Below are 22,718 nucleotides of genomic sequence, written 5' to 3'. Positions count from 1 at the left end.
AGTTCGTCTTTTGCATAAACCTCTGTCCACTGTTGCTGTGGCATAACCCTGACCATGGACATTTTTCTTGTTCTTTGTTACTGTTTCCTGGTTGGAATAACAAGAAAAGAAAAAAAAAATGTACAGAAAACACTGATCAGGGAAGCTGAAGAGCTGGTAAAAAGAAAGACAGAATGACAAAATTGGAATCCTAAAACATATTCCTGGCTTTCTACTTGAATGCAGCTTGTAACAACTTAATGTCTATCTGTTATATTATTGATTGACATTGAAGATTTTACATTCCTTTTTCACAATACTAAGTGGGGACGAGATAGCAGGAACATAAAGAATCAAGGCAGATTTTGTTGATTATCTGCCAACTCTGCATAGTAGAGTCTACAGTGAACTAAGGTGTACTTCAGCTGATGGCTCCTGTCAACAGGGTGCCATGCTCAATATATGTCTGTATTTGAATAAACGTGATGGTCTCATGCCATGTTTAAATCCATAAAGCCAAATTGATAAGGACATAGTATCATTAAGAAAGCACTCGTTACTACTTTTGTCAGTGACTGGGAGATATCTCATTCAGCCAATATAGATAAATAGGTCAATAGTTACTTAAGATCATAACTTGTATTGTCTATACAACATAATAATGCATCTGTAGCTAGTAATGACATAGGAGTTACAGAACCTGAGCTGTACTGTCTCCACCTTTCAGAGTTTGCTGCATCTTTGAAGCAGGTGGCATTAGTTATGCCCAAGAAAATAGAACTGAAATTCCTGTAAATCTGTAGCTAACATTATTTCCAGAATGTATGGAGTTAATTGTTAGATATGTGAAGTATCAGAATGGAATAAACAGTATCAGTGAAGTCAGAGAAGGTGGAAATTTGTTGATAACTTATTAATTTTTGGCTAAGATCTACTAAATTGCTGACTAGGTGATAGAACATTTGGCAGTAGAGCAATCTAGACTGGTGGATCTGTTGTTTCTCGGCTGAGTGGTGAGATGCCTTGGATATGTTTTAGGAGTGTGTGGCCTTGAGCTCGATAAAGAGTGTCTTGATTTTGGGGATGGGGCTCAATAAAAGGAAATAAGGAAATAGGATTTTTTATTTCTAGAGTTGTAAAGTAAGGTTTTGCTAGCTTTGTTCACGTCAGGAATTTGACCAGCCTTCTTTTCTTCATTCTGGTAGCTCCTCCTCTTCCAGGCCTAACTGTAAGCACTTTTTCCATGGGGAACTCTTCCCTCACCACTAGGGCTAGGTTTGATGTTCCTGTGGGAGGCTCCCCACACACTCTGAACACGTCAGTTGAGCCTGGCACTCACCACACTATATTAATATTGCTTTCTTTATTGTTCTCTCTTCTACCAAACCATTGTAAACTTTTAGAAGAGGAAATATATGTGTCTTGCTCACTGTCATAGCTATATTACTTGGCATTTAATATTTCCTAAATATGTATTGTGGAACAAATATTTCATTACTTTCAAGCTTTACTTGTGACTTAGTATTTTCCTTTTTGTATCAACACTTACTAATGTTTCTACTTAGTGTCTTGAGATCCTTACCACTTAGTCATAACTTTCAAGAAATTCAGTCAGACTTCTTTAAGATTTCTAGAAATACGTCCATCCTTAAGTAATTTGCCTTTAAAATAATTTACTGTGTATAAGGTTATGCATTCCAGGTTTACGATTTAGAAAATATAAATATTAAATCAGTAAAATATTGATCTGAACATTTTTGGTCATTGTGGTTAAAATTATGTGATATGAATTGGGAATGTCCTTGAAGGACTTACAGAAGATGAGCTCTATAGCTGAACCTTTGGTTGGATAATCTTCATAAAATAAGTTAATCCCTCTAAGCCTTTTGTCTACTGATAAAATTGAATTGTAACCTGGTTTTATCTAAGTATTGTTTCAAAAAGTTAAAACCTTATAAGTAAAGCCCTATGAAAATTGTCAAATTTTGTTCAAATGGCTTCAAGCTTTCAGAGTTTATTATCCTTTCTGTATTATGCATATATAAATAAGAGCCCTGTGCTTATGTCAGAATTAGCAACATGTAAGGTATTGAGGACCCCTTCACGGACTTGAGACAGAGACCAGATTCAATCTAGTCTAAGCAATAATGTAACTTAATCAATCATACTTAAAGGAGGGCCAGGGATGGGCAGGGACTGGGCACTGGAATTACATTACCCAACATGGTAGTTCCCCAAGGAAGAGATGCTGCTGGCAGAACAACAACACATCCATGGAAGCCTCAGTAGTGGCCGGGCTTAAGAGTTTAGAAGTAACTCTGCTGTGTATATTTATACCTATCTTCACCTCCGTTTAGTAAGTATACATTCTCGAATGGTGTGAGCAAATATTTGACTATCCCTGGTCTGCCATTCCCTGCTGAAGGAGTTGGCACAATTATGTTAACCAAGGGCAGAGTTTATCAAAGTCAGAATTTGGGAAGGTCTTATCAAAACAATTATTAAATATTATCTTTTGCTCATTTTAAAAAACAGAAGTGCACGAACTACTTATTACAATCAACCTTCAGAATAACTCAGTTTTGAGGCTTATTACCTACAAGGTGAGGCAGGCATGAGGAGATGACACAAAGAGAAACATACTTAGTTACAACTGGAATTTGATGGAAGGACTGGAGGAGAAGGGTGAATAATGCATCAACCGACCTTTGGGTTTATGTAGTTGGGCAAGTCATTAGGGAGACTCGATAACACTCTATCGTTGTGTTGTATGGTGCCATTGTGTGGAGAGAATGCTCAATGCATGAAAAAGGAGTATGTTTAGTGTATTTAAACAGAATCTTTCTAGAAGTCGTTCAGATTTTTTTATTCCTACGGAAGATACCAGTGATCCATTTGTAAAGTACAGATTCCACTGTTTCTTTCACCTGTGTAAATAAGGATGATCAGTTTCCATATTGCATAATCATACAATCAACGTCTGCATTCGTGTCAATTACAGCTTATTTTTCTAATCATTGTTGGATGATCAATTTTCTTTGCAACACTATGTGTCTTCCAGACTAGAAAAATCACAAGAAGGAAAATGGCATTCTCATAATGTGCCAAAGCAGACAATTTTGAAAATGTAAAACAGCTGAGCTCACTTGACATTTCTTGATGTCATCTGCCAGCAGAGAAGGCTGTTAGAGAGCTCCTTTTCCTGGTGATTTTTTCCCCAGAATTCTGCCAAACTTAGAGAATGACATATAATTTACTAAAGAGAAAATGAGCCAAAATGGGACATTTCTATTTCAAAGTCTACTAGCACCTAGAAAATAAACGCCAAGTAGTATTGCATCTGTTTCTTTTAAGCAGCCTTGTCATATACTTTCTTAACAGGACCTAGATGGAAACATTGTTTTCATGTTTATGTGAGAACTTGAAAGGGTTCACAAATTATGGCTGTGGAGTCTAGCCTTAAGGTGGTAGCGAACTGAGGTGATGTAGAGGTATACGACAAAAATGGAAACTTCTGAAGCATGTCAACAGTGAGCTCTGCAGGAGAGTTACAGCAGGGGGCTAATAGACATATAATCTTGATGCTTCATTTTCCCTTCAAGAAATGAGATTAATTAAGGATATGTCAAATATATGGCTTCTGGCATATGTACACTGTTTGCAGAAAGAGAAGCATTCTAAGAACTGACTAGGAAAAGGAAAATCCCTCCTTTGGGAGAATACATTTTAATAATGTTTCTGAGTTAAAGTCACATCGTTTAACTTGTAAGGAATAGTTATTAGCATGACTTTTTAAAGATGTTTGCTTGAATTTCAGCAAATATGTAAGCGTATGTTGTCAGCATCTTGGTGTAGTATTTAGGGATACAGCCTATCCAACTGACAAAAGGACTTACAGATGTAATACTCATTTTCCTAATGAGGTTCAAGCCAAAATCTGTTGTTATGCACAGATGTGCAATGACATTTACCAAACATGTGCAGATATTTTTGAAGTAGGCACACTGTTAAAAATGTCCCACCTGCAGGAAATTGTGTCATCATGAGAGGGCTGCCACAAACTCCATCTCAGTAGCTTGCCAGAGACTGAAGCTTTTGACCGAATCTCAAAATGTGAGGTGTTTGGAGCCTCACTGATGTGAGATGGACCCTCCTACATGTTGAAGAGCCTATTGCAAATGGATCTCATCAGTCAATGGCCACTCAGCCTCTGATTCCTTTTCTAAAAAATCACAGATCATCTGTTTAATAATTATTGCTTCTAGAACGTTTCTGCGTTTTGACATCAATTGAAATATATGAGGCCTGTGTATGATGGAATTAAGGGCTACCCTAAAATGAAGAGTTAGGAGACATTTATGCCTAAGAGCACCAGACAGGAATATGTATGAGTTATTCATTTAGCAAACATTTATAGCCTTTATTATGTGCCAGGAACAGAAAAGACAAAGATGAACAAGATGATACATTTCTTGCCTTCAAATAATTCTGTGCTTCTGTATGCCAGTTTTCTTGTCTTTGCCACCTTATTAACACAATATCATTCATTCTCTCTTTTTTTTTTAGATGGAGTCTTGCTTTGTTGCCCAGGCTGGAGTGTAGTGGCACCATCTCGGCTCACTGCAACCTCTGCCTCCCGGGTTCAGGCAATTCTCCTGCCTCAGCCTCCTGAGTAGCTGGGATTACAGGCACCCACTGCCACGCCCAGCTAATTTTTGTGTTTTTAGTAGAGATGGGGGTTCACCGTGTTGGCCAGGCTGATGTGGAACTCCTGACCTCAAGTGATCTGCCTGCCTTGGCCTCCCAAAGTGATGGGATTACAGGTGTGAGCCACCACACCCAGCCTCAGTCATTCTTTAACTTTCCCTCTTAACCTTGCAGCCTGTCTAAATCTGGATGCAATTTACTGGAATGCTTCTTTTATTCCTCAGAGCTAGTGAGCCAATTGCATGACTACTCTAAACTTTTGTTCTTTCTTTTTTAACTCTCTTAGAATTCACTGTCACTACCCAATATGTTAGTGCTAATTTGTTCTCTGTTTCCTGTGTACTTATAAGATGGTAATACCATTAAAAGACATAAATGAATGAATTATATTTTAGGTGCCAGGTACCATGCTGAGTATCCACCATGAGTTATTTCACTCATATCTGAGAATAGTTTCATGAGGCATGCATTATGATATCTGTTTCCTAAAAGAGAATAATGGAAGCTTAAATTAATTGCCCAAAGCCACATACTCCTGTATGGTGAAGTCAAAATGCTTAAACAGGACAAACTCCAAATTATTGACTTTTAGTGTCCTTTATTTCTTTTGAATCCCCTAGAGTCTTTAAATTTGTTCACGGAGCATTGATCTTATGAGACAAGATTTCCTTTATTAAAGTCAACACATGGTATCACCTTTTTTCTAGACATCTGATCTTTTGATGTAGAGTCTGTCTCTAAACCGTCAATGTTTTAGTATAATGCCTCATAGTTACTTCAAAATAACTATCATGAATATACTCAATCATATAGCTGTATGCCTCACTCCTCTCTGCATTGATCCTTTTGCTTCTCTAAAATGTTATGGTTCAATTGCTCCTTTGAGATGATCCAGTTCAATTTACTATCCAATTCAGCAATCCTGTCTCTGTTATTTTATTAGTTGGTCTACTTGAACACTTCCTATAATGGAAAACTTCTTAGCACAAGATTCAACCATTGCTATAACTCCTTTTGTCTCTAAACTGAATCTTAATAGGCAACCCTGTAAGTTCTAATTACTAGTCTTAATTCTGTACTTTACAAGTTAGAAGGAAATCACTCAATCCATCAGAAACACTATCTGGTCGATTCATTCAAATTTCATTTGAGATGGAATAATTAAGGCTGTTAGCTTAAGATGGAAAAAATAAAATAAAGAAAAATATGAGTGTATAAATAAAGAGGAAAAGTAAAGAAAGTTAGCCTGTAGCAACTAGGAGCTATTTGAGAGCAAGGTCTGTATCTTGTTTATCTTCATACCACCAGTTCCATAGTAAGGTCTCAAAAATGCCTATAAAATGTTTGTAATAAATCTCTCAACTCTTGACTTCAGGGTAGCCCTTAATTCTGTTATAAACAGCTCCACTGAATTTACTTGAAGTCTAATAAACTCATCAAATACTTTAGGACTTTTACTGACTTTTCCCTTTCTCTTATACAGGATGACTGTCTTCAATTTCTAATCTTTTTCACAGATTGTTTCCCCTTTGTAACCCAGTCATTTATTTAATCTGAAACATCTGCTGAACACTTTAGAACTGTCGTAGATCTCAGAGTAGAATATGGTACTGATATAACTCAGGTATATGAATAACTATGAAGCCGATATAACTCAGGTATATGAATAACTATGAAGCAAGGTATAGTGGCAAAAGTCACTAAGGAGACACAATCAGAAGGTTGCAGACATTTAGAGGGGGCAAAATTCTAGTTGAAGTGAATGGGAAAGTCTTCATAGAAAAAGTGGCTTTTGAACTGAGCCTTTAGGGACTACTAAGATTGCTGTAGGTAGAGGAAAATAACTGGAGTAAAGACCTGATGGCAGGAAAAGGATGGGTGGATTTGGAAAGTATACATTCAGTCCATTGACTGAAATATGTTGTGTTTAAGGGATTATGGGAGATGAAGCTAGGAAGATACTTTTAATTAGAGACACGAATTAAATGTAAAGATGAATAGATTTTGTTTTATTTATGGCAGTAGGAGGAGGCTATTGAATGTTTGGTGGATAGAATGACAGGATTAGCATAGTGCTTTGGAAAGATCAATCTAGTAGGACTGCTTGGAATAGCTTATCACTTTCTTAATTGTGTTTCTTTGTAAACAGCTCACAAGTGATTGTGTGATCTTTACTGTTCTTGATAAGAGGGAACTTGTAGCATTTTCATCTTCATAACTCTACTATTATCTGTGGGCTTCTTGACTCCTTGCACTCTTGGTCCCACGTTTATAACCGATTTACACAGAAATCTACTTATTTCTTAGAGAAACATTCCTCTTTTTTTCCCTGTTCTTTTGCCTAATATACCTGACCTTTGCCTCATGCCAGGGTTGTTTTAGATAACCTAAGCTTTATTTATTCTTTCCACTTCTTCCCCACTTCGTCAGTCAATTCACAGCCTCCACTACCAGCTTTTCATAGTGCTGAGTTTCCATAGGTTTTCAAGTACTTTAATTGTGGTTTAATAAATGTAAGAATATAGTGTATTGTTATTAACAAGGAGTGCAAGGAGAAAGGACACTTGGAACATTCCTTGTTTCCATAGCCCTATTCTGCATCTTCAAAACATGTTACTTATTAGCACCTATTTTTTGGTGCCTATGGGTGTCAGCCAAAATGGAAAAAGGCAAGAATTGATTTTTTATTGGCACATGTGATCCCTCACATCCATCTATCCCTGTTGCTCTCAGTGCCTGCCATCAGATGAACTCTGGATGGTTCACACAGCTTTGACTTTTAAAGATGACTTCTTCAACACTGTTGGGAGTTACTGTGCCTAAAAATTAGAGTCCATAGAATGAATTAAAATGCTTATTCAGCTTTTTTTACTGAAGACCACCTAAAGACAGAGGGTAGCTCTGAGCTTTCCCAGAAAAAGTCAGTCTGTAAAGAGTAAAATAAGTAAATATTTCTTCAAATGTCCAGACATTGCTGTACAACCACAGGGATGAACAAAAATCAGGGAATCATGGCATTATTAAATGAAAAAAATAAAAAAGGTGCTAGTGACTATCTCCAAACAAATGGGGATGTAAGAACTGCCCAACAAATAATTCAAAATCTCTATTTTAAAGCAGCTCAGCACACTGAAAAACAACAACAACAACAAAAACACACACAGAACAACAATTTAACAAATTGAGAAAAACAATGTGACCAGAATGAGAAATATAATGGAGAGATTGAATTTTTTTAATCAAATAAATCTTAGAGCTGAAAAATACAATGAATGAAATGGAAAATGCAATGGAGAGCATCAGTGCAGAACAGAAGAATCTGTATGCTCAGACAGGTTATTAAAAAATATATAGTCAAAGGAGAAAAGTGATGGAAAAAAAACCAAAAAACTCTTGTGAAATTTATGGGATAGCATCAAAAGAATGAATGTACAAGTCATAGGAGTTAAAGAAGAAGAAAAGAAAGATAAAGAGGAAATAGCATATTTACAGAAATAATAGCAGAAAACTTTTCAAACCTAAAGAAAAATATAAATATCCAAGTACAGGATGGTCAAAGGTCTCCCATCAAATTCAAGCCAAATAAGACTACCATAAGACATAATCAAACTGACAAAAATCAAAGACAAAACAGGAAAACAGAAAGAGAATGAAGTAAATAACATATACAAGAATTCCAACATGCCTAGCAGCAGACTTCTCAGCAGAAATCTGTCAGGAGAGAGTGGGATCATACATTCAAAGTGCTGAAGGAAACAATATATTAGATAAAATACATTTTTTTTGAGACAGAGTCCTACTCTGTTGCCCAGGCTGGAGTGCAGTGGCACAATCTCAGCTCACTGCAACCTCTGCCTCCTGGGTTCAAGCAATTCTCCTGCCTCAGCCTCCCAAGCAGGTGGGATTACAGGCATAAGCCACCACATCCAGCTAGTTTTTCTGTATTTTTAGTAGAGACAGCGTTTCACTATATTGGCCAGGCTGGTCTCAAACCCCTGACCTCAGGTGATCCGGCCAGCTCAGTCTCCCAAAGTGCTAGGATTACAGGCGTGAGCCACCGTGCCCGGCCAATAAAATACATTTTAAGTCAAAAACTTTACAAAGAAACAAAGAAGTCATTGTATAATGATAATGGGATCAACCCAGCAAGAGGATATAACAATTGTAAATATATATGCACCCAACATCAGAACACTTAAATATATAAACAAATGTTAATAGCTCTGAAGAGAGAGATAAACTGCAATAGGATAATAGTAGAAGACTTCAACACCCTACTTGTAGTAATGGACAGATGGTACAGACAGAAAATCAATAAAGAAACCCAGATATAAAGTAAAACCTAGATCAAATGGACCTAACTTAATTGTACAAATGTTCTATCAAAGAGCTGTAGAATACTTCTCAACTACACATGGAACTCTCTTTAGTATAGATTATATGTTAGGCCACAAAATTAATTTTAACAAATTTTAGACTATTGAAATAATATCAAGTATTTCTGACCACCATGGGATAAAAGTAGAAATCATTTTTCTACTGTAGTTATTAATATATTGTATATGTAGTGACAGTAGTTATTAATATATTGTATTCTTGAAAAATGCCAAGAGAGTGGATGTAAAGTGTTCTCACCACAAAAATGATGACTGTATGAGGTATTGCAATTATTAATTAGTTAGATTTAGGCATTCTACTATGTATACATACATTAAAACATTATATGATACACAGTAAATATGTATAATTTTATCTGCCAATTTAAAAAATTTAAAAAAATAGTAAAACAAACAAAAAACACATATTAGTAAAACAAGCTAGGCTTTGGAGTCAGACTGAAACTAACTCTTTTAATTATTATATATGTGACCTGGGCAGTAACTTAGTTTTTCTGAGACTTAATTTGAATATTTATAGAAAGGAGATAAGACTATTTCATAGGATTAACATATGTTAAGCAAACATAACAAAGTTTCATTATGTGTAGTAAATGTTCAATAAAGATACCCTAAATAATGATCATTATTATGAACATATTTGTACTAAAATCATTATCCGCTTGGTCCTTCTAGTATCCTTAACATTTGAAAGTCAGTTTACATTTTAGAATCATTTTGTTGGTGAATTGTTTTCCAACAATTTTTGGAAGTCACCATTGGCTTTTACAGGTTACTTTCTACAAGGTACGAAGTCAAACAGAAGTTAGAGAAACAGCTATTTTATTTCTATATCCTTCATTACAGGGCAGCCCACTCCCTTCCAATGTATGAATATGGTGACAACATTGATGGTAATTTTTCTTACTATTAAGTATATAATAATGATTCTTATCTGCAGCATCCAATTTTATGACCCATCCTCTATATGTCATTAAAAAGATAATTTTCCAGTTAAGAAAGGTTAAAATATATCCTCCAAACTAACTGTGAGGCAATTTGTGCAGTGGAGACATTGGCATGCTCCAGATGCATAGTAAACAGCAAATGGCCTTTTCTAATTATGAAGCATTTGTCTCAGAACATTCCGGCAGTTAGAATTTAGCTTTGGGCTAACATGTGCCTTAATAATGTTGGGAAGCAGTTATGGGCTTGATGGAGCCCCTCAAGGTCTCTCCCAAGCTTCTGATTCTGTCACACTAAGTATCTGAGTGATCACAGACGAGTCAAGCATCAGTAAAGTGGGGGGAGAATACAGCTTCTGGGATTCCTTGAGCATATATTAAAGTACCTTATGATGTGAGCTGATATTCTTTAACGGTAAACATGAAGTAGGAGAATAAGCTAATCATACTTTTCCATGTCTTTCTTCTTGTGCCAAGCCCTCAATTTCTGGTCTATTTAGAAAAAGTATGGATCAGCAAACATTTTAAATGAGACTTAACCTACTATCTGAGAATGTTCCCTGAAAAACATGGTCCAACTTGAGAAAAATAATTCACTCAGGAATTCTTTTCAGAAATTTCAACTAATGTTCTACTGCAGGGGAAAGATGTTCAGACATAACTAAAATTGAAAACCAGTTCTCTCCTAATAGAGATTATGACGGTCTGTGGTGATTTGCCAAAGAATTATAAGGATATTTTATTTAGTTGAAATGTTTGACACACACAAAATTCAATTCAGAGTATATTTGATGAATTCTCACTTTGTTATATTCCAAGGAACAAAAGAAATATGTAAATAAATGATTATCTGTTGTGACTGTTGTTATTCTAGAGCAGCACTAACCAACAGAAATGTTATATAAGCAATATATATAATTTTATATTTTCTGGTGATAACATTAAAAAGTAAAGAGAAGCAAGTATAATGAATTTTTCTAGTAAACTTTTATTTTACCCAATATACCCAAAATATTATTATTTTAACATGTAATAAATGTAAAATTATTCCTAAGTTATTTTACATAGTTTTTTCATACCATCTTCTAAATCTCGTATGTAACTTGTGCATCTAATTTCACATTAGCCTCATTCCAAGTTCTCAATAGCCATGTGTGGCAAATAGCTATTACATTGGACAGTGCAGATTAAAACATATCAAGGGCTAAGCTTGATAACAGTTTAGCACAGAAGGGTCTGGAAAGGGAAAAAATGTTTAAAAGGTACTGTGCTGGTTAATTTTGTGTCAATTTGACTGGGCTAAGGGATACCCAGATAGCTGATAAAACATAATTTCTGGGTATATCTATCAGAGTGTTTCAGACAAGATCAGCATTTGAATCGGCAGACTGAGTAAAATGATCCACTCTCACCAGTGTGAGCAGGCATCGTTCATTCTGCTGAAGACCTAGTTAGGACAAAAAGGTAGAGAAAAGGCAAATTTCCTCTTCTTGACCTCCATAACTGCATAGCCAACTTCTTTCATAAATACCCACTTATATGTCTATATAGCCTGTTGGTTCTGTTTCTCTGGAGAATCTTGACTAAGATTGACTAACACAACTATCTTTGCTTTAAGTCTTGCAAGCATATGTGGGAGTTTTAGAAGACAAATGGGTAGAAAGTCATTCTAGGTTGAGGACCTATCATGAACAAAGTCATGGAGTAAAACAAGCTTTAATATGGAGGGGTAGAGGCAGGCTTGAAGCTGGGGAAGACATGGGGAATGTCACCAGTGCCTGCTTATGGAATTTGAATTGTGCCTTAAAAACTCTAGGTATCTGAGTATTTTTTTTTTTTTTAAATACTGATGTGAGACTTATGAAAAGTAAAACAAAGCATGAAACACAATTTATTTAGTTATCTAGCCAAGTAAATACATCTGATCACTTTTGTTTATTGTAGTAAAATATATATTTTTTACTTATATATATAATGGTTAGGATGACATTTTATTGTATATGTAAGAACATATATAATAAAATATATATTATATATCTTATTTATAATATATATTATATTTTATTTTATAATGTAATATATTTATACTATATTTATAATATAATACAGATTATAATTTATTATATCATTATACATTATATATATAGATAAATATGTTATATGTATTTAATATTAACTATAATATTTTATTATATTTTATGTTATATATAAATATCTAATATATAAATATATAAATAAAATACATATGTAATAAACCTTTATTTTTTATATATATCTAAAATATATCATCCTAACGATTCTGAATTGTACAATCAATCAGTGGCACTAAGTACATTTACATTGTGCAACCATCATCACTATTCATCTTCATAATTTTTCATCATCCTAAACTGAAACATTGAACTTATTAAAGGGTAGCTCTTCATTTCCTCGCTCCTTCCCAGCCCCCAGTAACTACTATTCTACTTTTTATCTCTGTGAATTTGACTATTCTAGGACCTCGTATCAGTGGAATCAGACAATATTTGTCTTTTTGTATGTGGCTTATTTCACTTAGCATAATGTTTTCAATGTTTATCTATGTTATAGCACATATCAGAATTTCATTCTTTTCACAAGCCTGAATACTATTTAATCGTATGTATACACCACATTTTGTTTACTCATTCATCCCTTGAAGGACTTCTGGGTTATTTTAACCTTCAGCTATTGTAAATAATGCTGCTGTGAATATTGACACACAAATATCTGTTTTGTGTTCCTGCTTTCAGTTATTTGGGGTGTATACTCAGAAGTAAAATTTCTGAATCATATAGTGATCCCATGTTTAGTTTTTTCAGGAACCACCATATCATTTTCCACAGTGGCTGCACCATTTTATATTCCTACCAGCAATGCACAAGGATTCCAATTTATCCACATCATCACCAACACTTACTATTTTATATTTTTTAATAAAATAATAGCCATCCTAATTGGTGTGAAGTGCTATCTCATGGTGATTTTGATTGGCATTACCCTAAGGTTAGTGGTGTTGAACATCATTTTTATATCCTTATTGGTCATATACATTTATCTTCTTGGCCAACTTTGATAAAAGGAAAAATTTTCCCCAAAACATAAAATTTACTTGGCTGACACTTCATAATATTTGTGAAGCTTTATCTTGGCCTCCTAACATTCCCAAAGCTATCTGAGTGTTAAGGTGTTTGTCCTGGGACTCACAGCCTGTTACATTTATTTCTAGACTATAAATATCTGTAGGACCATGTGATTTCAGAATGTTTTTAAGATAATTATGCTTTTTTATTATAGCAAGGAAAATTTTGAAAGCATTAGAAAATACTTTGAAGATTATAGTTTTATATTTATAATGTAGAAAGTAAAAGAGAATTACAAGCTAATTTTGCTCAGTGCAAGTCACTTAGGTTAGTTTATAATGTGCATGGTTCTCACCCCTTAAAATGGGGTAATTTTGCTAATACGATGCTGTCTGCATTTTTGAATAATATGAATGCAGCATTCATTATTCCACTATTTTATTTTCACTTATATGTCTAGGCTAGAAAGTTGAATATTAGGGTCAAATTCCCTCTACCTGACTTTTCCTATCTGTTTAAGATCCTCAATATCTTTCAAATTCATCTACCTCTCTAGCTTCTTTGCCATTACCAAGGTCCACCCACCTGAATAATTCCAAGAGCTGCTAACTAATCTCTGTCCCTGTCTTGGTCTCTATTTCTATCTCTATTTCTGACTCTGTCTCTATTTCTACATCGGTCTTTCTTCCATGAGTCCTGTCCTCCTCCAGTGCACCATTAGGTACTACTAGCAAAATCTTTCTGAAGGGAATCATTTGCTTTAAACCCTTCTGTGCCCACCTCTTCATTGGCCTCAGTATCAAGTCATAACTCCGCATCAAGGCACACAAGAACCTTTGCCATCTAAGCATTGTTGCTTTCCTTATCACTTCTGTCTCACCTCTGACTACCTCCTAGCATCTCAGCATCCCTGGACCACTTGGAATTTCCTCCAAGGGACACCTTTTCTTCTTTATATATGCAACGAGACTCCTCATTTTGGAAAACACTTGTGGTGGTAGTTGTGGTGGTGGTAGGATAACCTCAAAAATATCTAGCAATCCCCGTGGCATACTTGATTCTGGAGCAAGGTCTGTGAGGACACTGTTGAGCTCAGTATTGACACTTTAGTTACTGAACTGTGGGGATCCTAGGAGATACTGGGGGAAAGGCTGGGAAGGGCTGTCAGGGAACTCAGGAAAATGGCTGTTTACTAAATAGTATAAAAGTATTTTGATGTTTTAGCAACTGGCATGACCCTAGGGACACAGACCAGCTAAGTACTAGCCCTGCCATTGCCACTCCCACTACCTCTTTCTCTGACCTAATTTTTCCTCCAGGACTTGCTTAGAGCAGGGCCTCTTAATCTTGTGTGTGGGTGTCATGGACCTATTTGTCAGTTTGGTGAAGCATATGGACTCCTCTAAGAGTAATCTTTTTAAAGACATGAAATAAAATACATAGGATAACAAAGAAAATCATTTATATTGAAATACAGTGATGACATTTAATGATGAATAGTGATATAAAAACTTATTAAAACTAAGATCTAGAGTCAACTCTAGTAACTGCCATAATTTTGAAGTAGTGATGAATGTAAATTATAGTAAGATATCTGCAGCAAATATAGGAGGATATAAAAACAGCCACTGTTTCTGTTGGTAACAAATCATACTGTGGTTTGTTGCTCAAATTTTTATAATCATAGGAAGAAATGCTAAATATCAGTTATAGTAAAAATAAGGGTGCTGTTTTTTCTCCCTCATGTTCAAGAATCTCTTGAGTTCCATTGACAGATGTTTTGGAGCTCCATGGATGCCAGATTTCTTAGTCAGTTTGGACTATTGTAACAAATACAGATGCTCCTGGACTTGCAATGGGGTTATATCCTAATAAACCCACATGAGTTGAAAATATTGTAACTTGAAAATGCATTCAAACACTCAGCCTACCAAACATCATAGCTTTGGCTAGCCTACCTTAAACATGCACAGAACACTTACATCAGCCTACAGTTGGGAAAAATCATGTAGCACAAAGCCTATTTTATAATAAAGTGTTGAATATCTCATGTAATATATTGAATACTTTACTGCAGTACAGTTTCTAGTGAATACATATCACTTTCTCACCATTGCAAAGTTGAAATTTTTTAAGTGGGACCACCGTAAATCAAGAACCATCTGTACCATAGACTGGATGGCTTAAAAGACAAACATTTATTTCTCACAGTTCTGGAGGCTAGAAGCCCAAGATAAGGGTACCAGAGAGGCTGGCTTCTTGCTGATGCCCCTATTTCTGGTTAGGTCCTCATATGGCCTTTTCTTGGTGCTTGCACGCAGAGAGGGAGATCTTTTTCTAAGGACACTAATCCCATCATGTGTGCTTTACCCTCATGACGTTATCTAAATCTGGTCTCATCCCAAGGCAACCATCTTCTGATAGCATCACATTGCGGATAGGGCTTCAACGTTTGAATTTTGGGAGGATACAAATATTCAGTCCCTAACCCTGGGTGTAGCATCCTAGCTTAGATGATTCTTTTCTGCAAAGCCTTTTTTAATCATCTCTTCTCAGCTCCTCCCCACGGAAAGTATGCATTGCCTTTTTTGTGTATTCACAGCCCCAGAAACTTACCCCATGGTAGCATTTATCTCTTCATTTGTTTTTCTCTTGTACTAGACCAGGAATCAGCAAGTATTTTCTGTAAAGGGCTGGATAGGAAATATTTTAGACTTTGCAGTACATATGGTCTCTGTTGCAATTACTCAGTTCAGCCAGAGACAATATGTAAATGAATGGGCATGGCCGTGTTCCAGTAAGACTTTTATGGACACAAATTTATTTATGGACACAGAAAATTGTTTCATACAATTCTCATGTGTCACGAAATATGCTTCTTTTTAAATTTTTCAACGATTTAAAAATACAAAACCCATTCTTAGCCAGTAGACTGTACAAAAACAGACCATGGGCCAGATTTGGCATGGATAATAGTTTGTCTACCTCTGTACTAGATCACAAGTTTCTTGAGGGCAGGAACTGTGAATTTCTTTTCTATCCCTTAGATCTAGCACCAGTGTTTGCCATATTGGTATAAAATAAATATGAGCTGAATAAATATTTGAGTCTATAAGTGCATTATACTTACATTTGCTTTCCCAATATTCTTCCAGAATTTGAGTGGAACAACAGATGAATTCCTTAGTAGAAGAACTTAAGCCAAATCCAGATTTGTGGTCTCTTAGTCTAGCACAATTTTATGGCTCCTTCCTCTGTAATCTTGGTGTCCCCTAAATGAAGGCCAACTCTTTCATGCATTGAAGTTGTTCTCAATGTACTTGTATGTTTAGAGGTCTCAGAGTAATGGGAGTTTATTTTCCACTGAGTGGGATGTGTGTGAGCTTAACCTGATAAAAAGATACACATTTCAGCAAAGAATTTTAGATACATACTTGAACAAAAAGGAAAATCACTTCCCAGCACTGTCTTAGCTTTATACCCTTTAGATTTAAATGTTCAACAGTAATCATCATGAAAATCACAGGAATTTTATTTGTGAAATGCTTATTCCCTATAGAGATTAACACATCACTTAAGATCAAAGGTGAATGAAGAAATATATTTTTGAATGGTCTCTGTAAGTTATGGAAGCAATAGTTTTACACTCCAGCAGGTAGTTAAAAAGCAAGATGTTAATCACAACTCTAATATAACCATATTTTTGATAATAAGTCAAGGTGATTATTAGTCATGCTTGTCCATCTGTAAAAAGCTGACTTGACTAATATGTATGTTGGCCAAAGCTAAATATAAAAAAAGGTTTTGGTATCATGCCCAAGGTCGTGGACAAATTTGCAATCTCATCAAGCCATGTTTATTATCATGCAAAATATCTGAACTACAGCTTTACCTAGAGACATTTTAATAGCCCATGTAAACAGGAACCAAAGAGTAAAATGAAATTATTGAACTCTGTCAATTTATTTTTTAAAGTCATTTTTCAACACATAGATAATGAAATCTGATACATTCAGTTTAGATATTTTGATGGGCATCAGACGCTACGTAGGCTTAAATTATTTTGTGGGTTTTTTGCAGGTGAACTTCATGTACATAAAGTTCATTAACAAATTTGCCTAATGCCTACCAAATGAAATGCTAATTTCTAGTGGAGGAGCAGAGATTATAAGAGATGAGACAGGGAATCTTCTCTGAAGGAATATACAAATTTATAGAAGGAAACATGATACAGACCTAAGAGAGAAATAACAATATTAACACATGCCAAGCACCAAGGAGAGAAACAGATAGAAAAAAGCAGCAATTCATAGGACAGGAAGGGACCAGGGTCAATGCTTGGGCTTGAGGTGCGAACTCAGATTTAAAATGCTGCAGATAGCTTGGCCACAGTAAATACGTGTGCATGTGCGTGCACTACCCCCAAACCATGCAGCAACACTACGGAAAGCTCAGCCATTTCAGTCTCTTTTCCTGGTAGACTCCTGAGCTCATTTCCAACTGTGCTCTTGTTTATGTACTTTCCCCACCCAGTTACTCTTTGCCAACCTCTTTTGTAGCTCAACTCCCACCACTTTTTAAGGTCCCACTTCCTGTTCCAACTCTTAGGAATCCTCTCCTGATTTCCCAAGTTCTTTGTGGTTATATCATCCAGTCTTACTGTTTGTCTCAAGTAAAAGGGTATTGTGGAAAAGAGTCTGGAGGCAGCAGATGTGTTAGAATCTGGCTGAAGGATACCTGCACTACCGTTGTTTTTGATGAAGCGTCATTTGTAAAAAAACATTTAGAATGGAGCCAGGCACACACAAGTTCCGGCTGCTTTGTTCTATTTCTACTTCAGTGAGCATGTTTTGTTTTTTCTTTAATATAGAGTTGGCCAAGGGAGGAGTCATATTCTAGTTTTGCAGCTTAAATTTTACAAGAAAAAAATAGATACAATTCAAAGATGGGTTTACTCTGGAGTACAATATTCATTCCTCTTATCTTCCTTCTCCCCTGTTCGTTTGTGTGTAACTTCTGGCTCCTCCCCACAAGGCACACACATGTCCTAATTCCTCTGATAACTTTTTTTCTCCTCCTTCACTTCCAAATCATGATCCATCACATTCACTGGGCTTAGTCTTGAGAACTGTGAAGCAGAGAGAATTGCACTCTTCTGTTTTTCTATGTTTGGCTCGATTAACTATATCCTGGCCCTATTCAAAGCTCTTCCTCAGACTACATACCCCATGACTATGATACATGAATTGTTTTTTTTAGTTCATTTGCTAGCTTAAAATATTTTATGTCATGAAAATTTGAAAACATACATAAAAGTAAAGAGAATAATAAATCTCTCATATGTCATCACACCAATATAATAACCAAGATTTTTAATGTGTTCATTTTAAAAGTGTTACACACTATAACATTTGTCTTTTAAACTTCTCTTAGTCATGTGCGTAATAGATCAAATGGTGAAGTTGTGGGGTATTCAGCTTCAACATTTAATTATGCATTGTCAAAGATAGTGGGGCATAAGAGAATAAATTAAAATTCAACAAACATGTCTACTGAAACTACCACGTGGCAACTTTGGGCACAGATTTTAATTTGTAAAACGAGCTTTGTGTGGAAATCATTGTGTAACTATTATTTCTATTATATAAATTCTCCCCTAAGCCTGAAAATTGAAATTTTACTTTTACTTTTTATAATTAAAATATTGTCATATGAGTCATTAACACCATGCTGGGTAATTACTAGGGTTTATTATTACTTGTGAACCTCTTTTTTCTTCACGTTATTTTCTTCATATATAGCCTTGATACAAAATACTTTCTATGTGGGCTTAGACAATCAACCCCCAAGGGTCATAGAGCAAGGGCAACAGGAATCTTCCTAGTAGATAATAATGCTAGTATGGAAAATTATGAACTACATTTTGCCTGTAAACATATAGGACTTTTTTAATGAAATAGGATAGCATTGTGATATTAGCTTTAAATGTTTGTAAAAAGTCAATCATTTTCATGCTTCTCATGAATAGCTCATCTCCTTTGCAGGATGTTGTTCACAGTTGAAATTCTCTAATTAATTTTTCCCTGTTTGTTTCCCTTTTATTTTTCTCCAGCTCTTGTAAATGTAAAACTCTGGGCCATTGATCGACAATGTTTTCAAACAATAATGATGAGGACAGGACTCATCAAGCATACCGAGTATATGGAATTTTTAAAAAGGTAGGATGCTTTCTTTTCTCTTGTGAGAGTGTTTACTTTCCTTTTAGCCCTATTATCTGAAATGCAGCACCCTGAATACTTTTTGCCTTTCTCTCAGTCATAATAGTCTACAAATCTGTAGAGATGTAAGACTTCGAACAAGCTTCTTTATATTTCTGGTGATAAATCTGAAGAGATGTAAGCTTCTTTATATTTCTGGTGCCAGTTTCCATGACGTATGGTTAAGTCAGAACTTCAGAGTTTCATGACATGTATTAAGCCATTCTCTCATAGAAGTGAGCAACTCAAGAGAAACAAATAAAAATGTGCTTGAACAAAAAAGGATATTGAATACATCTTCAACTATTTATTGGTTAATATATTTATGACACCTCTTCTAAACAGACTCACACTGTAAGGCCGAGTCATCTCTTGTGTGTTTCCATATGAAAGGTCAGATGACTAAGATGAAAAAGTTCCAAGAAATAGCTTATTATCCTTTAATCCTGAGTTTAATTTCGCAAATAAAATTCATTTTATGCTACAGTTCTGAAATATCAAAAGCTTTTCTTTCCTTTACATTATATATTATCATAATAACTCCATATAGGATGGAAATTAGAATAAAACCCAGCTTTTTATTTCTTAGGAATACATTGATACTGAAATGAATTTCTTTGTCTGTAAGTTTATTTTATTTTAAAGAAAATATATTATCTTATAATTCAAAAGAACATTGACAATTCTCATGACTTTTTAAAAAGCACTTATTTTTAAAATTACTTTTCTTTTGAAAACAGAGCCATTATTAAAAAGTAATACACAAGTTATATGAGCATATAATGAGTGTACTGCTAATTAAGATTTCATTTTTGATAGGTAGAATGTTTAACTTTTTTGTTTTGCTTTTTATTTTTGGTGAATAAATTGTTAAAATGAAGCTAAAAACTCAAATTCGTATTTTGCTTTAGTGATACATCTTAATAGATATCTACTGAATTTTCTTAAGATGCAATTTTTAATATTCCTTACTTGGATATTTCTTGTGGTTAGTTTATGTTCTTACTGCTTCATCTTTTATACATTTTTATTTCCACATAAGACCTTTTATATTCATGCTAAAGGGGTAATACAATTCTAATTTGGTATCAAGTAATAATATATTGAAAAATTACTGTCAGCAGGGTGTTGATTTTTTTCTCAATGTGATTGGATGAAGAAACACTTAGAAGAGGTAGAAATGTAAATTCCTAGTTGAAATTTAATATGGTTTTCAAGGAAATTAAATTATTCAGGTGCCTTCTATATTGGGTGAGATATATATATGTATGTGTTGATATATATGTGTCTATATGTATGTTGTGTGTATGTGTGTGTATGATGAAAGATAGAGAGAATGAATATTCATTTTAAGCCCTAACTTACGGTTTAAGAGCTATTGATTTCTTCTGGTGCAGCTCTGATAAAGATCACAACTGCTAAGCAATGAAATGCTAACCTATAGAATACAGTCCATTATTCATCTCGCATACCTAAGCGTTGGACACTTACGATGTTGATTTTAGCTTCCATAAGTTTGTTTTCCCAAGAAAATGGACTGAGTGCCAATGCTATCTCAAATGACTCTAGCAAGAACTCTTTCTAGTGGCACTATTTCAGGAGATGGAGATGTCTCACTCTGTGCACACGCACGTGTGTATGTGTGTGTGTGTGTTCAAATTCAAATCTTAAACAATAAAATTGGCTGTCCAAAGTAAGTGAACATTTTTGTTGGTCAGAATAGAGCTGGCAGAGTTTAACTGGCTGAATAAAAAAAGAGGTGGTTGCTGACTTGGATGTCACTTTCCATCTGGCTACTCCATAAAACATCAAGTTCACATTGTTTGTGAACACAGGACTGGGCCGGGAGTCCGAGAGGTGACAGGATGACCGTCATTGCCTGAGGCCAGCTTTAATCTTCCTAAATTACAACTGTGACCAACTGGTTCTCTCTCTCTAACTTTTTCAATGGCGCACAGTTCCTGTTGCATTATTTACAGCCTCATTAGTTGGACATTCAAGACCCTCCTATAGCCAAAAACAGCAAGGTTTTTCCGCCTGGATTCTTCTCACTTCCTGCAAACCAAACAATTCCATGTACCCATGCCTTCCCTGTGCTTTTTCACAGTACACTCCCTTTCTGCCTGCCCCTCTCTTCCATACTGTCAGTGTTCAAATCCTTCTCTGCTTTTTGGATCCAACTAAAAGCTGCCTTTCCATGTATACTTACCTCATTACACTGAGAAGTCACCTCTTCCCTCCTCTGGAGCTTCATCTCTGCCATGTGTTTTATTGTCTGCTTTGTTTTATTATAATTTGACCTTAAGCTTATTTCTACTTCTAGACTATAAGCTGTTTAGAACTAGGGTTATTTCTTAAATATCCTTGTATTCTTCTTTGGCACAAAACTTACTGCTTTGTAGATAGGCACTTTATAGAACAGTGAGTACAGAGCCAGTACATAATTTTCAGCACTCATTGAAGAATGAAAATGCAGGACCTCTTTCAAAAATTGATAAAAGAACTAAAGACCTTGACAGCACAGCATTAAATCAAATGTAGGAACCTTGTAAGTGCAGGTCCTATGCTTCAGTACAAATCACACATCCATGAAGCCATGTAGGGGTGGAAAGGGTACCATCCCTTTCCTCTCAATTGTAAGGGTCATGGATGACACACTTATATAAAAACACAGGTTAACAAGAGAAAAGCATTACAGATTTATTTAATTAAAGATTAAGACGACACAGGAGCCTTCTGAATGAAGTCCTGAGGATACAGGGGAAAACTCCATTTTTATGCTTAGGTTTAATGAAGAATGGGCAGCGATAGAATTGTGCTTGAATGAAAGGAGTGTGCTCTAATGATAGTGGCCTAAGTGAGGAAAACTAGCAAGGCTTGTCTGTTCAGATTCTTCTTGGCCTCTCTGTTGTAGCATTTCTTCCTTCCAGGTATGAGGTAGGACTCCTTTGGAATGAGAATCTTAATTTCTGCATGACAGCTGTCAAACAGAAAAGCAGGGGAAGATTAAAATAATATTTTTAGGCTTTATGGATGGCTTTCAGGGGAAAAAGGAGTCTGTCTCTATGACCTGCTTTGGGGAAGAGGAATTCTAGTTGCTATGGCTTGCCTCAGGGGAGAATGAGAAGCCAGAGATAGGAGGCAGGAGAAGGTCAGAAAGAAGGGACTTCTGAGGCCTTCCCTTTGGGGTGTGTTTTTCTGAGCTCCAAAAGCCAGAAGAGTGAATAATATTAATTCCTTCTTCACATCCCCAGGTTAGCTATACTTGGTACCATTTATTTTTCAAGGCTATTAAGAGATGGCATAATAGCCTCAATGATAGATACTATCAAA

The 22,718-nt window shown here is 35.4% G+C and overlaps 1 protein-coding gene across 4 annotated transcripts in view; it reads left to right on the top strand.

Annotated features, from left to right (window-relative positions):
* PRKG1 (protein kinase cGMP-dependent 1) overlaps positions 1 to 22,718 on the top strand; it is a 1,319,235-nt gene that overhangs the window by 811,443 nt on the left and 485,074 nt on the right. For all 4 annotated transcript variants that reach the window (XM_024253325.3, XM_024253324.3, XM_054522585.2 and 1 more), the window contains one exon: positions 19,241 to 19,346. In XM_024253325.3, coding sequence (XP_024109093.1) covers positions 19,241 to 19,346 — 106 coding nt within the window. The remainder of the gene's footprint in view (positions 1 to 19,240; positions 19,347 to 22,718) is intronic.

The sequence above is a fragment of the Pongo abelii genome, chromosome 8, assembly GCF_028885655.2.
Source record: "Pongo abelii isolate AG06213 chromosome 8, NHGRI_mPonAbe1-v2.0_pri, whole genome shotgun sequence".
Lineage (NCBI taxonomy): Eukaryota > Metazoa > Chordata > Mammalia > Primates > Hominidae > Pongo > Pongo abelii.
The sequence above is the reverse complement of the archived record's forward strand: the minus strand, read 5'-3'. Positions and strand labels throughout refer to the sequence as shown.